General features: G+C 42.7%; 2 protein-coding genes across 2 annotated transcripts in view; one reads left to right on the plus strand and one right to left on the minus strand.

The window, feature by feature from the left end:
* Positions 1-414: 414 nt before the first annotated feature.
* Positions 415-5,769, plus strand: LOC121535472 (transmembrane 6 superfamily member 2). Its single transcript, XM_041842580.1, has 10 exons — positions 415-635; positions 952-1,073; positions 1,364-1,461; positions 1,662-1,765; positions 1,861-1,943; positions 2,067-2,191; positions 2,272-2,373; positions 4,208-4,300; positions 4,469-4,588; positions 4,760-5,769. The coding sequence occupies exons 1-10, from the start codon at positions 550-552 to the stop codon at positions 4,967-4,969; spliced, it is 1,143 nt and encodes a 380-aa protein (XP_041698514.1). The 5' UTR covers positions 415-549; the 3' UTR covers positions 4,970-5,769.
* Positions 5,770-7,179: 1,410 nt separating this feature from the next.
* LOC121535473 (neurocan core protein) overlaps positions 7,180-12,233 on the minus strand; it is a 75,644-nt gene continuing 70,590 nt past the window's right edge. The window contains exons 17-18 of the mRNA XM_041842581.2: positions 10,409-10,591; positions 7,180-8,588 (exon numbers count right to left, since the gene is read on the minus strand). Of these exons, the coding sequence (XP_041698515.1) occupies positions 8,467-8,588; positions 10,409-10,591 (305 nt within the window). The 3' untranslated portion in view covers positions 7,180-8,466. The remainder of the gene's footprint in view (positions 8,589-10,408; positions 10,592-12,233) is intronic.

The following is a 12,233-nucleotide window of genomic DNA, read 5'->3' on the forward strand; positions in this document are numbered from 1 at the left end:
ATTACTTACCTCTAGCACGGTTACCATCACCTTTATTTTGAGAATAAAACCACAGATTTCTGCCACATACCACAAGGTGGCAATAAATACATGTAGGTCTACTGTAGGCCTACGTTGCAGTAATCCATTCTTTGTCGATAGTTCCAAAAGTTGAAGCCTTGACAGAAAAAATAAATACATTCGACAACTGTTTATAACTTGAATGTAATTAATTTACGCATTAATGTATTTTACGCACAACGCACTCTGTGCATAGCCTACACATTGCGTAAAACTATTTATAGGCTTATAGGCTATATAGCCTAGAATAATGCAATCATGAAGTTTGTGAACTTTGAACCAAAGCAGTGAACAGCTGATGTCGAGGGTCAATGAGAGCTGTGTAAACTCTACTGAGAGTGATCACAATCACCATTCAGGAGACGAGGTGTGGACAGCAGCAGTAATCCTCCACTGAAACTTGGGATATATAGTTTTCCTGTTCCTTTTCAGTGCACTGTTCAGATTATTCACTTTGGCTGAGGTGTTATATGAATCAACAGTAGAAAGATGCAGCTGCCGGTGGAAATATGTGTTTTCCTTCTGTCTCTTGTGGCTCCTGGGGTTCTCTACACTATGAACAATGTCATAAAACAGTAAGTTGGGTTCATCTCACGCACTATTTTATTTTGTGTAATGTAATCATGAGACACTTTTAACCATGACACACAAGACCTGATCCATCCATACCTTTTAGTCAAACGTCTTTCCTAGGCTACACATTCTTAGACGGCAGCTACTGTTAGGTCATCATTCTTCAATGGCTTAGTTGTTCATTCATTCAGTCATTCATTCAGATCGGTGATACCTTCGAGGAGAGGAAAAAAGGGCCTCAGAGCCCCAGAGTTTTTCCCTATGTAGTTTCATAAGGTGTGTGAGTTTGTATTACTGACGCGTGTCTCTCCTCCACAGGCCTGTAATGGTGTTGACACTAGGAGCTGCCGTACTGTACATTATACCCTACATCATGTCTTTCCTCGTCCTCCATCTTCTCGCATTGCAACACTGGGAAAACGTTGACCCCTTGTTTTATGGTATGTAGTAGTCAGAGACCGTAAAGGTAGTAGTATGCGAGCACACATACACACATCTGATCATAAAGGGGTGTTGAAGAGAATTGAAAATAATGCGTGAGTGAGACTGAATGAGATCTCTCTCTCTCTCTCTCTCTCTCTCTCTCTCTCTCTCTCTCTCTCTCTCTCTCTCTCTCTCTCTCTCTCTCTCTCTCTCTCTCTCTCTCTCTCTCTCTCTCTCTCTCTCTCTCTCTCTCTCTCTCTCTCTCTCTCTCTCTCTCTCTCTCTCTCTCTCTCTCTCTCTCTTTCAGTGTTTGCTGTGTTTTCCTTCACATGTCTTGTGGGCCTGACCAATGCTTTGGAACAGGATGGCTACATCTCTGGTTACATGGGCTTCTACCTGAAGAAGGTTAGTTGAACTAACTAGTCCTTTCCTTTACCTCATTAACTAGTCATTTGTACTAGACTATAAAACAAGGTTCTGACTCTCACTGATCTGTCTGTGTTATTGCTGATTGATTGTTATGTGGTTTGGGAAACCCTTTGTAGAAACCACATTTTTTGATAAGCAAAATATCAGCTATTAAACATGATCTGATGATCTGTCAGGGGGAGCCCCACCTGAGTGCAGCTTACGCTGTGATGATGAATTACTGGGAGGGCGTCCTTCACTTCCTCCTCTTCCTCATCATCATCCATCGCATGTTCAGGGGGTAAGTGGCACTTTGTTACAGTGATTCTACAGTAGTACCAATAGTGGCAATACGATTTTTGGCTAGATGGTTAAATCTATTTCCTATCCATATAGGAAGTCCTATCGCAGCCTAGCGCTGTTCTGGGCCGGGTCATCCATCGCCCACCAGATCGTCTTCATCCCAGGAGTAGTCATCGGTGAGTGTGTTTCAAAGAAAGTGACATTACTGTTACTCTCTGGTGTAGTCTAGAATGGCCAAATAATGGCAAACAGGTATATCAGGAACAGGCATGTTAATGTTGTCATGGCTCTTCGCGCAGGTAAATATGGTTCAAGCATTCATCCCGCCTTCTGGAGGAATACTCCCTTCCTGTTACTGCCCATCTGGGGAGCCATCCTGCTCTTCAGTAGAGAGAGAGAGCTGCCAATCATTCCTGCAGACAAGGTGAGATACCCAGATGAATACCTGAAACGTACAGGAACCCAGTTGGACTGACAGAGGTTGTGTTTGTCTGTATTCCTCAGATTGCAGTAGCGCAGAAGAGAAGTCTCCTCTACAGGCCTGTTGACCTGATCCTGTCTCTACTACTGTTGGGAGCCATGTCCTTCTCTGTCTTCAGGGGCATTGTGAGTAACAGACCAACCACTCACTTCACTTTGGGGGGAATTCCGACCCTAGTTAAGCGTGCGTAAATGGAACATAATTCACTTTTTATGCACTTTTCTCTCTACGCATATTCTGACCTTGAACTTAAGCGTGAGAATACCATGCTATTGACCCGCTATTTGTTTGCGGGGAGCTCAAGTAAAGGAAGGTATGGCGGAGGTTTGTCTACAGATACGCTGTATTCTAACCTTGACTTAATTCCCTCATAATTCCACCACCTTTACGCGCGATGAAACGATGAATAAGGTAGAGCAACCTGTTGGTTCCAAGTGGAACAACATCTACTTTATTTTTCCCGATTAGAAATAACACCATTCTCCATGCACTGTAATTTACAAATTGATAAGAGGCTGAGCTATTGATAAGAGCTAGGTAAATAAGTAAGCCGTTTGGATAAGGTGATTGTAAATATAAATGACAATTGTTTTAGATCTATTTTACCTGATCGATGGAGACAAATGTGAAACCAGTAATATGGCTGCAAACTGAAGCATATCAACATATCACTGTTTCCACAGTGAAGTTTATGAAATGCTGGCCTTATAACTTGCCATGTACAAAAGATAGTATAGCGCCAAACCTACCGAGTTGATTTATGATTTCTAGAATGTCTTAATTATATGCCTGGACTTTTCACTGTATAAAAAAATAAATGGTATCATGTTAAATATTAGCCACTATCGGTAGCCACTGTCAGTTATATATACCCACATACATTTATACCTGTCACTTTAGTGTTAGTTTCCTTACATTTTGCATCATTTCATTACATCGTTAGTAATTTGGGACATGTAGCCTGTTTGAATCATTAAGGAACACAGACCATACGTAGCAGTTTAAACCTGGAGCCTGGCACACGGTTCATGATGACTGGACCGTTGTCATCACAATTCCATGATTAGTGAGGATTATTAGGGTACATTTATAGGACTACTGTTCAACTCCTATTGGACACTTTTCTCACCTTCCAATATTTCATGGATTGAACAATTGAATAATATGACAACTTTCAGGATGAATCTAACCACTGTATTTTTGATTCATCAATATATTTAGTGCATAAAGGCTCTCCAAACGTTATTTTTTATGATTCATACATACTTTCCTTACCCCAAAATGTGCCTAAATAATCTACAAGATCAGAGTATTTTGAATTCTACCAATTGGTGCTGTAACGGAGACGAATATGTATCTATTTTGATGGCTTTCTTTCATTAATCCCTATATTCTGAACCCGTTCTCTCTATGTATTCTAGTGTCTGTCGCCAAAATTATAATTAAAGGTACACCATATTTAAAGGGATGGCTTAAATAAATTTACTGAAAACCCTATTGAATGAAAACTCTATGAGAAAATCTGTTGGCCAGCAAGTGGGAAGGTTTTCAGTGGTTGAAATAAATGTATTCAGCGCAGGCAAGGGAACCATGCCTGCAAAGCCCGTTACGCACCAGCATAAGGTAAGTCTGAATAGCAACTATTGCGTAGGAAAGGCGTGCATTTCCTAAGTCTGAATCATAGGGTTCATGTAGCCAGTGTGTTTCTGCTTTAGCCAACAGAAATGTACATCATTCATTGATTGATTGATTAATCTGTTCATTCATTGATCCATTAATGTATTCATCCATTAATTCATTCATTCATCCACCCATTCATCCATTCATCCATTCATTCATTCACACATCCATCCATTCATTCATTCATTCATTCATTCATTCATTCATTCATTCATTCATTCATTCATTCATTAATCCATTCATTTGTTCATTCATTCACTCACCCTCTCTCTCACTCAGGTGGCCCTCGACTGTCCTCTGGATACCTGCTTCACCTATATCTACCAGTATGAGCCTTACCTCAAGGACCCTGTGGTCTTCCCTAGGGTCATGGTGAGTTGTAGAAAATAGAATGAGTAAAACACACATAGATCTTCATTCCATTGTCCGTTATGGCATACTATCCATATTTGTTCCTATTCCATACTGCTTGATAGTGTAGTCGCCATTGCGTCCGTCTTGATGTCTAACGACACGTGTCTTGTTATTTGATTGCTCTAGATGCTGGTGTATTTGTTCTATGCGTTGCCTCTGCTGGCTGCATTCATATACGGGCTGAGGAACCCTGGTTGTACCTGGATGCTGGACTGGGCCATCTTCTTCGCGGGGGCCATTGCCCAGGTAATATTATCGGTCGCTTCAATGGCAGTTCACATGCAGTGTGTTGTACCACGGATTTGACATAGCAGTTGTGATACAAATTATATTTGGACACAATTGTTGTGTTCCTATTATGTTCCTATTATTCCACTAACGCCCACCAACGCCCACCCTTCTTCTCTCCTTCCCCAGACCCAGTGGTGCCATATCGGGGGATCACTCCACTCCAGAACCCCCTTCACATACCGGGTCCCAACAGACAAATGGTTGACCGTTATGATTCTAAACGGGCTGTATGTAGCCGTACCGATCCTCCTAGCCATCCGATGCCGCATCAGCCCTACATTCTTCATGCCTACTGTACCTGAGGGACAGACCAGCCCGGAGAAGAAGGACAACTAAACCCATAACACTACAATTCCCACTGAGCATGGACTCTGTGAGCTAATGGTCTAGAATGCTACTGTAAGATCAAGAACTACTGGACCCACAATCCTAAAGAACCCAAATGTTTTGGTGCGGCGAACCACCTATGCTTCTGGAAATGTGACCCTTTCAGATTCACAAAACAATGTTATATTAATCTAGAACACTTCAAGCAAATTAAATTCCATTTTTTACACCATCCGCTCCCTCTGTTGGCTGGAGCCTTGTGGAGTAAAGTTCAGCCCCATGTCGACGACCGCGGAATACAGTACAGTGCATTAAGCAGCCAAAACCGAACCCTGCTACATGCCATCACCTCTGCAGCAGCACTCCCTATATGGACTATTGGAGCCAGATAAAGCCTGTTTGTGGACATGGCTTTATGTATGTGGCTAGTGAGTCAGTGAGACAGTCCCAGGCGGTATAGTATAGTAGGGACTAAAAGGCCTATAAACCTGGACTCTGATCGCTGACACTGATACAGCAGGCCAGCCTTGCCTCATAGAGTTATATCAGATGAACTGTGAAACTATGGACCATGTTTAGGACTCTTTATTTTGTGTGTAGTAGTGCTACTGATAAGACCAGATAACAAGGCTTGTTTCACAAGATGTGGTTGGGATTGGAGAGCCCACTATAGGAGGCCATGGAATGAGGGGACAAATGTCAATATCAATCAAATGACAGTTAGGTAGGCCATTTTTGGAGGGGTTGGGACAGAATTACGACAATAAATGTTTGTTATGTGAATATATTAAAATGTGTGTACAACTACACCATTCTGTTTCTTTGAGTAGTTGTACTCTGGTCCTGGGTGGGTGTATCTCCTGATATTTGTCCATATCTCTATTCTTGTGAAATACTCTGTTTACCTTTTTCATGCAAGTCTGCCTGACTATTGAGCTAACAGGGCAGAGGTTCATCAGATACTGAAAGTGGCGGGATGCTCAGTCTTTCACTGGAACATTGTTTTTATCATAATAGTTGCCCATAACCAATTGATGTTGGGGCAGATATGTTTTTCCACCACCTAATGGTTAAGCTTTGGACTGGGGGAAATCCTAGGTCTGTGGTTTGGGGCAACTTCTGGCTGGAGTGTTTTTTTCTCACCATAATCAATAATCATTGGTCTATTTCAGTTCAAAACTCTCACTGAGTCGTATGTGTTGCTCTAAGACCTCTGCGCTCTCGTCTCTGGTTGATGATGTCATTGGATCCTGTCTGTAGTCAGTGACAGTGCACATGTGGCCTAGTAAACTTTGGCCTGCCTGTCATCAGTTGATAAGAAGTGAACCCCAGCTAGACAGTATTGTCATACAAAATCAAACTGTTGACAAGACAGACTTCTGTTTTGAACTAAGTTTGATGTCTGGAAAGTAAGCATGCTCTCTCTTCCCACATGTTCAACTCTGGTTTTAATGTCTGTGGTTCACCTGTACGGCAATCACTGTCACCTGATTTCAGCAGAGTCAAGCAACTTTTCCAGACAGAGTTTATTTACATATTATCTTCTTTTCACTCTCCAAAACCTCTCTCTGCTCCTCAGTTTCTATCTCAGTGAATCAGGCTGTGACAGAGAGGGGGGTCAGGTCTCAGAGCCAACTGAGCCAAGAGGCGACAACCCAAAGTGAGATTAAACTACCAGTGGTGGTATTGGACCCATTGCTTTAGATTAACTTTATTTTATTGGGTTGATTCTTTTAGATGTATTTTCCTCTATAGCGTCCATTCTTACATGTATTTTACCTCCACAATCCGTTCAAAACAGAAACCAAAGAGAGGAGAAGATTGCCTGTTTGTTCCCGACAGAATGAAACCTATTGGCCAGAATGGCCTCTTTCTCTGGGCAGAGACCTGTTTGTTCCTGACAGAATGAAACCTATTGGCCAGAATGGCCTCTTTCTCTGGGCAGAGACCTGTTTGTTCCTGACAGAATGAAACCTATTGGCCAGAATGGCCTCTTTCTCTGGGCAGAGAATGAAGTGAGGTGAAAAACAGAGCTGGTAAATTAGTAGAAGCATTCGGTTTGGTTTGATGACTTTGTTTTAGGAGACGTGTGTTATATATAAACTGCTGTCAGTCTCCCGTGTCTGAGGTACAGTGTAGGAGTGATGTGGTAGAAACGTAGAAATACTAGCGTTAGAGGCCAGCTTCAATCACAAAACTGACCAGATACATTGTTGTCGTTCATTTGTTTATTTTTTTAGCTTTATTAAGAATGGAACACAACAGCTGGACAGGACATCATAACAACACCAAAAAAGGGGTAACGACCAATCAAAACTCAGAAGGACCAGATTCATCATGAGTCATGGCATCCTACCCATCATATATTGGAGCCGTGCAAAGACTGGGACTATTAACCATTGAGTAAATATCTTGGGAAGGTTTTGTCCCAGTCTGTAGTATTTTGATCTATCCTATTTTATTCCATATAGATCGATGGGGCTGTTTTAGTTATTAGTTGAGGGGCGATGGGGAACACATGGCTGGACAAGGGTCAGGTATCAATCAAGTGTCAGTCAATAACAAACAAACAAACACCACAGTATTTACAGTACAGTACAGGCAATCAAAGGGTTAACTTGTTTTTAGGTTAACACTTTTTGATTGTAAGAGAATGGTACATAAAAGAAAAAATGTATTACATTGCCTTGTTGGATTATGTAAAAATTCAACATATATTAACTAGCGAAGAGTCCATAATAAATAGTGACGTGACATAAAAAGTTAGCAAATATTAGAAAATGGCACGTAAGTTGAATAATAAAATAGTCCTGCTATTCAGGAGCCCTAAGGAAACGTAACAAGTACAGGATACAGACAAAAGCTCTGGGTTATTTGGGACTGAAAGCTAACTAGCTAACTAACTCATTCATTACATCTGTGCTTTATAAGCAGAACACAAACATTAGGATGTTCTGAGATGTAGAACAAGCTTCAAACGTATCAAAACACACTCGCATAGGATGCACACTCTCTCTCACACACATACATTCACACGCACGAACAGACGCACACACACGCACACACACATATGCCACTGTCTTTATGTTTATGTGAGAATAGGTTATTCATAGATATGTCAAGGATTTGCTGTTTCTAAGATACAGTATTAGCAACCGTGTTAGCGAGAGAAAGATTATTACTGTTGTAAGTAACGGACATGGGGTAGACAAAATCAACAACAAAGCGACAAATCCAAACATGAGATATGGGTGCGAAACACTGAACTTTTTTTGCACTGACGTCAATAGGTAATTTGCATGAAAGTTAAAGTTTTGCACGCATACAGTATCTCAAGTGAGATTTCAACCTAAAGAGACAGACTGAAATAGGTCAGGAAAAGAGAACGTTCAGATGTCAACTATTGTCCATTGTGAGGCCTGACTGGTTGATCCACTCAGCCCCAGGATAGGTCAGGGGTCAGGGGTCAGGCGCAGGGCATTGTGGGAGGTGTAGTATTTGGTTCATTATTGGCTGTGTGCGTCCTCTCCCCTCTCCATGTGTGCCTCTCCTCCGTATCTCCTGTGGTTCCTGCGCTCCCGGCGCTGGCCGTGGCGGTGGTTGCGGCGGTACCGGTGGGATCGCCGAGCTGAGGGAGGGGATCACAGGGAGTTGGTGCAGTGACAACAGTTACCTTCTCTGTTTCTTATTCAGCCCATACCAGAAGGAATACACTAATGTGTATACAGAAAAGCCTACCTGGGTGAATAAAGGTTTGTTATCCGAGAAAAAGGTTGCATGAGACAACACATATATATATATATATATATACACAGTGGTGTGAAAAAGTGTTTGCCCCTTCCTGATTTCTTATTCGTTTGCATGTTTGTCACACTTACATGTTTCAGATCATCAAACAAATTTAAACATTAGTCAAAGATAACACAAGTAAACACAAAATGCAATTTTGAAATGAAGGTTGTTATTATTAAGGGAAAACAAAATCCAAACCCACATGGCCCTGTGTGAAAAAGTGATTGCCCCCTACAACCTAATAACTGGTTGGGCCACCCTTAGCAGCAACAACTGCAATCAAGCGTTTGCGATAACTTGCAATGAGTCTTTTACAGCGCTGTGGAGGAATTTTGGCCCACTCATCTTTGCAGAATTGTTGTAATTCAGCCACATTGGAGGGTTTTCGAGCATGAACTGCCTTTTTAAGGTCATGCCACAGCATCTCAATAGGATTCTGGTCAGGACTTTGACTAGGCCACTCCAAAGTCTTCATTTTGTTTTTCTTCAGCCATTCAGAGGTGGACTTGCTGGTGTGTTTTGGATCATTGTCCTGCTGCAGAACCCAAGTTCGCTTCAGCTTGAGGTCACGAACAGATGGCCGGATATTCTCCTTCAGGATTTTTTGGTAGACAGCAGAATTCATGGTTCCATTTATCACAGCAAGTCTTCCAGGTCCTGAAGCAGCAAAACAGGCCCAGACCATCACACTACCACCACCATATTTTACTGTTGGTATGATGTTCTTTTTCTGAAATGCGGTGTTACTTTTACGCCAGATTTCAACTTTTGTCTCGTCAGTCCACAGAGTATTTTCCCAAAGGTCTTGGGGATCATCAAGATGTTTTCTGGCAAAAATGAGACGAGCCTTAATGTTATTTTTGCTCAGCAGTGGTTTTCGTCTTGGAACTCTGCCATGCAGGCCATTTTTGCCCAGTCTCTTTCTTATGGTGGAGTCATGAACACTGACCTTAACTGAGGCAAGTGAGGCCTGCAGCTCTTTGGATGTTGTTGTGGGGTCTTTTGTGACCTCTTGGATGAGTCGTCGCTGCGCTCTTGGGGTAATTTTGGTCGGCCGGCCACTCCTGGGAAGGTTCACCACTGTTCCATGTTTTCGCCATTTGTGGATAATGGCTCTCACTGTGGTTCGCTGGAGTCCCAAAGCTTTAGATATGGCTTTATAACCTTTTCCAGACTGATGGATCTCAATTACTTTATTTCTCATTTGTTCCTGAATTCCTTTGGATCTCGGCATGATGTCTAGCTTTTGAGGATCTTTTGGTCTACTTTACTTTGTCAGGCAGGTCCTATTTAAGTGATTCCTTGATTGAGAACAGGTGTGGCAGTAATCAGGCCTGGGTGTGGCTAGAGGAATTGAACTCAGGTGTGATAAACCACAGTTGAGTTGTGTTATAACAGGGGGGCAAACACTTTTTCACACAGGGCCATGTATGTTTGGATTTTGTTTTCCCTTAATAATAACAACCTTCATTTCAAAACTGCATTTTGTGTTTACTTGTGTTATCTTTAACTAATATTAAAATGTATTTGATGATCTGAAACATGTAAGTGTGACAAACATGCAAACAAATAAGAAATCAGGAAGGGGGCAAACACTTTTTCACACCACTGTATATATTTATATATTTTAAACCAAATCTGCTGTTTGTTACTTACACTTTGTGCAGATGATCTTGGGCCGGTCCCAGGTGCCGTCGGCCCGGCAACGCGCGGTGGGGATGTGGCGCTGGTAGAAACCTTCGGCACACTGGTAACGCACCACTGCATGGATGTCATAGTGGGACCGCCGACGGCCAATCAGATGGGCATTCTCCACGGAGGGCGGGGTTCCACAAAGCACTGTCAGATGGGACGAGATTAACAATTAAGTCAATTAATTTAGTTAAATCAATTAAGTAAGTGTTGAGCAACAACGAAGAAGATACAGTGTGTACTGTAGAAATGGTATCTGGCTTGCAAATCCTGTTTTTTCTCCCTAGGTGGCACTCTTGCTACTGAATCCTATACCTGAGGAGAGTTGGAGAGAGATCGAGTGCTGCTCAAAGGGAGAAAATGGGTGCTCTGCAGTTGGCGTGGTGCTCTGCAGTTAGCGTGGTGCTCTGCATTTAGCGTGGTGCTCTGCAGTTGGCGTGGTGCTCTGCAGTTAGCGTGGTGCTCTGCAGTTGGCGTGGTGCTCTGCAGTTGGCGTGGTGCTCTGCAGTTGGCGTGGTGTTCTGCAGTTGGCATGGTGCTCTGCAGTTGGCGTGGTGCTCTGCTCTGCAGTTGGCGTGGTGCTCTGCCAAGCATTAGAGAACCAAGGCAGCTCCCATATTCTCCCCTCCCTCTTTCTTTCTCTGCCTCTCTCTCTCTCTCTCTCTCTCTCTCTAACTCTCTCTCTCTCTCTAACTCTCTCTCTCTCTCTCTCTCTCTCTCTCTCTCTCTCTCTCTCTCTCTCTCTACCTCTCTCTCTCTCTAACTCTCTCTCTCTCTCTCTCTCTCTCTCTGTCTCTCTCTCTCGCTCGCTCTCTCTCTTTCTCTGTCTCTCTCTCTCTTTCTCTGCCTCTCTCTCTCTCTCTCTCTTTCTCTGTCTCTCTCTCTCTTTCTCTGCCTCTTTCTCTCTTTCTCTGCCTCTCTCTCTTTCTCTGTCTCTCTCTCTCTTTCTCAGCCTCTCTCTCTCTCTCTGTCTCTCTCTCTTCCTCTGCCTCTCTCGCTCTATGTCTTTTTCTCTCTGTCTCTGTCTCTGTCTCTGTCTCTCTCTCTCTCTCTCTCTCTCTCTCTCTCTCTCTCTCTCTCTCTCTCTCTCTCTCTCTCTCTCTCTCTCTCTCTCTCTCTCTCTCTCTCTCTCTCTCTCTCTCTCTCTCTCTCTCTCTCTCTCTCCATTTTCCTCTCTCTCTCTTTCTCTCTGTATTCAAGGAGCTAGGCTTCAGGCTATCCCATAAATCCTTGCTCCAGGTCTCATTCCACAGTTACATCAGGGGCACCTGACACAGAGATGCATTGTGGGACTTCAGAGACAGATCTGCGGCCAAGACAGTCACTGGCAATTTAATGCCAGTTTTATACAAGATGGCAAATGTTAGCTTTGCAGCCCAAGTAAACATGTAGGGTGAGATAAAACGGCAACAGAAAGTGATGGAGGTTTCTGTTTAGATCAACTGGAAGTTTGAAATATGAAATGTGATTCAGACTTCTGTTTGTTGTGTCAGCAATGTTGGAGCTTTATTCTCTTTTCACACGTTGTAGAGGAAAATATGAGAGCTCATTGTGCCTATTGAGGTTTGACAGCCCGCAAATTGACTGGGTTGTATCTAGGGGAATTTCAGTTCTTTAGAAATAGCACTCTTCTGTCTGTCTGTCGATAAGGAAAATAAAGACTGAAGCTTCACAATGTGTCTTCCACTAGTCAATAATAACCAGTTGAACTAAACACTGTGATTGACATGTTTAATCAAAAGGCAATATTTATTTTGGCAACTTGAGTTCATAAAACTGTAATTACGCT

This window comes from Coregonus clupeaformis, chromosome 21 (assembly GCF_020615455.1).
Source record: "Coregonus clupeaformis isolate EN_2021a chromosome 21, ASM2061545v1, whole genome shotgun sequence".
Taxonomy (NCBI): domain Eukaryota; kingdom Metazoa; phylum Chordata; class Actinopteri; order Salmoniformes; family Salmonidae; genus Coregonus; species Coregonus clupeaformis.

Coding starts and splice junctions, on each gene's coding strand:
- LOC121535472 (XM_041842580.1), top strand. CDS start 550: ATGCAGCTGCCGGTGGAAATATGTGTTTTCCTTCTGTCTCTTGTGGCT. Junction 2,192..2,271: donor CAATCATTCCTGCAGACAAG/GTGAGATACCCA, acceptor TGTATTCCTCAG/ATTGCAGTAGCGCAGAAGAG. Junction 4,301..4,468: donor TGGTCTTCCCTAGGGTCATG/GTGAGTTGTAGA, acceptor TGATTGCTCTAG/ATGCTGGTGTATTTGTTCTA.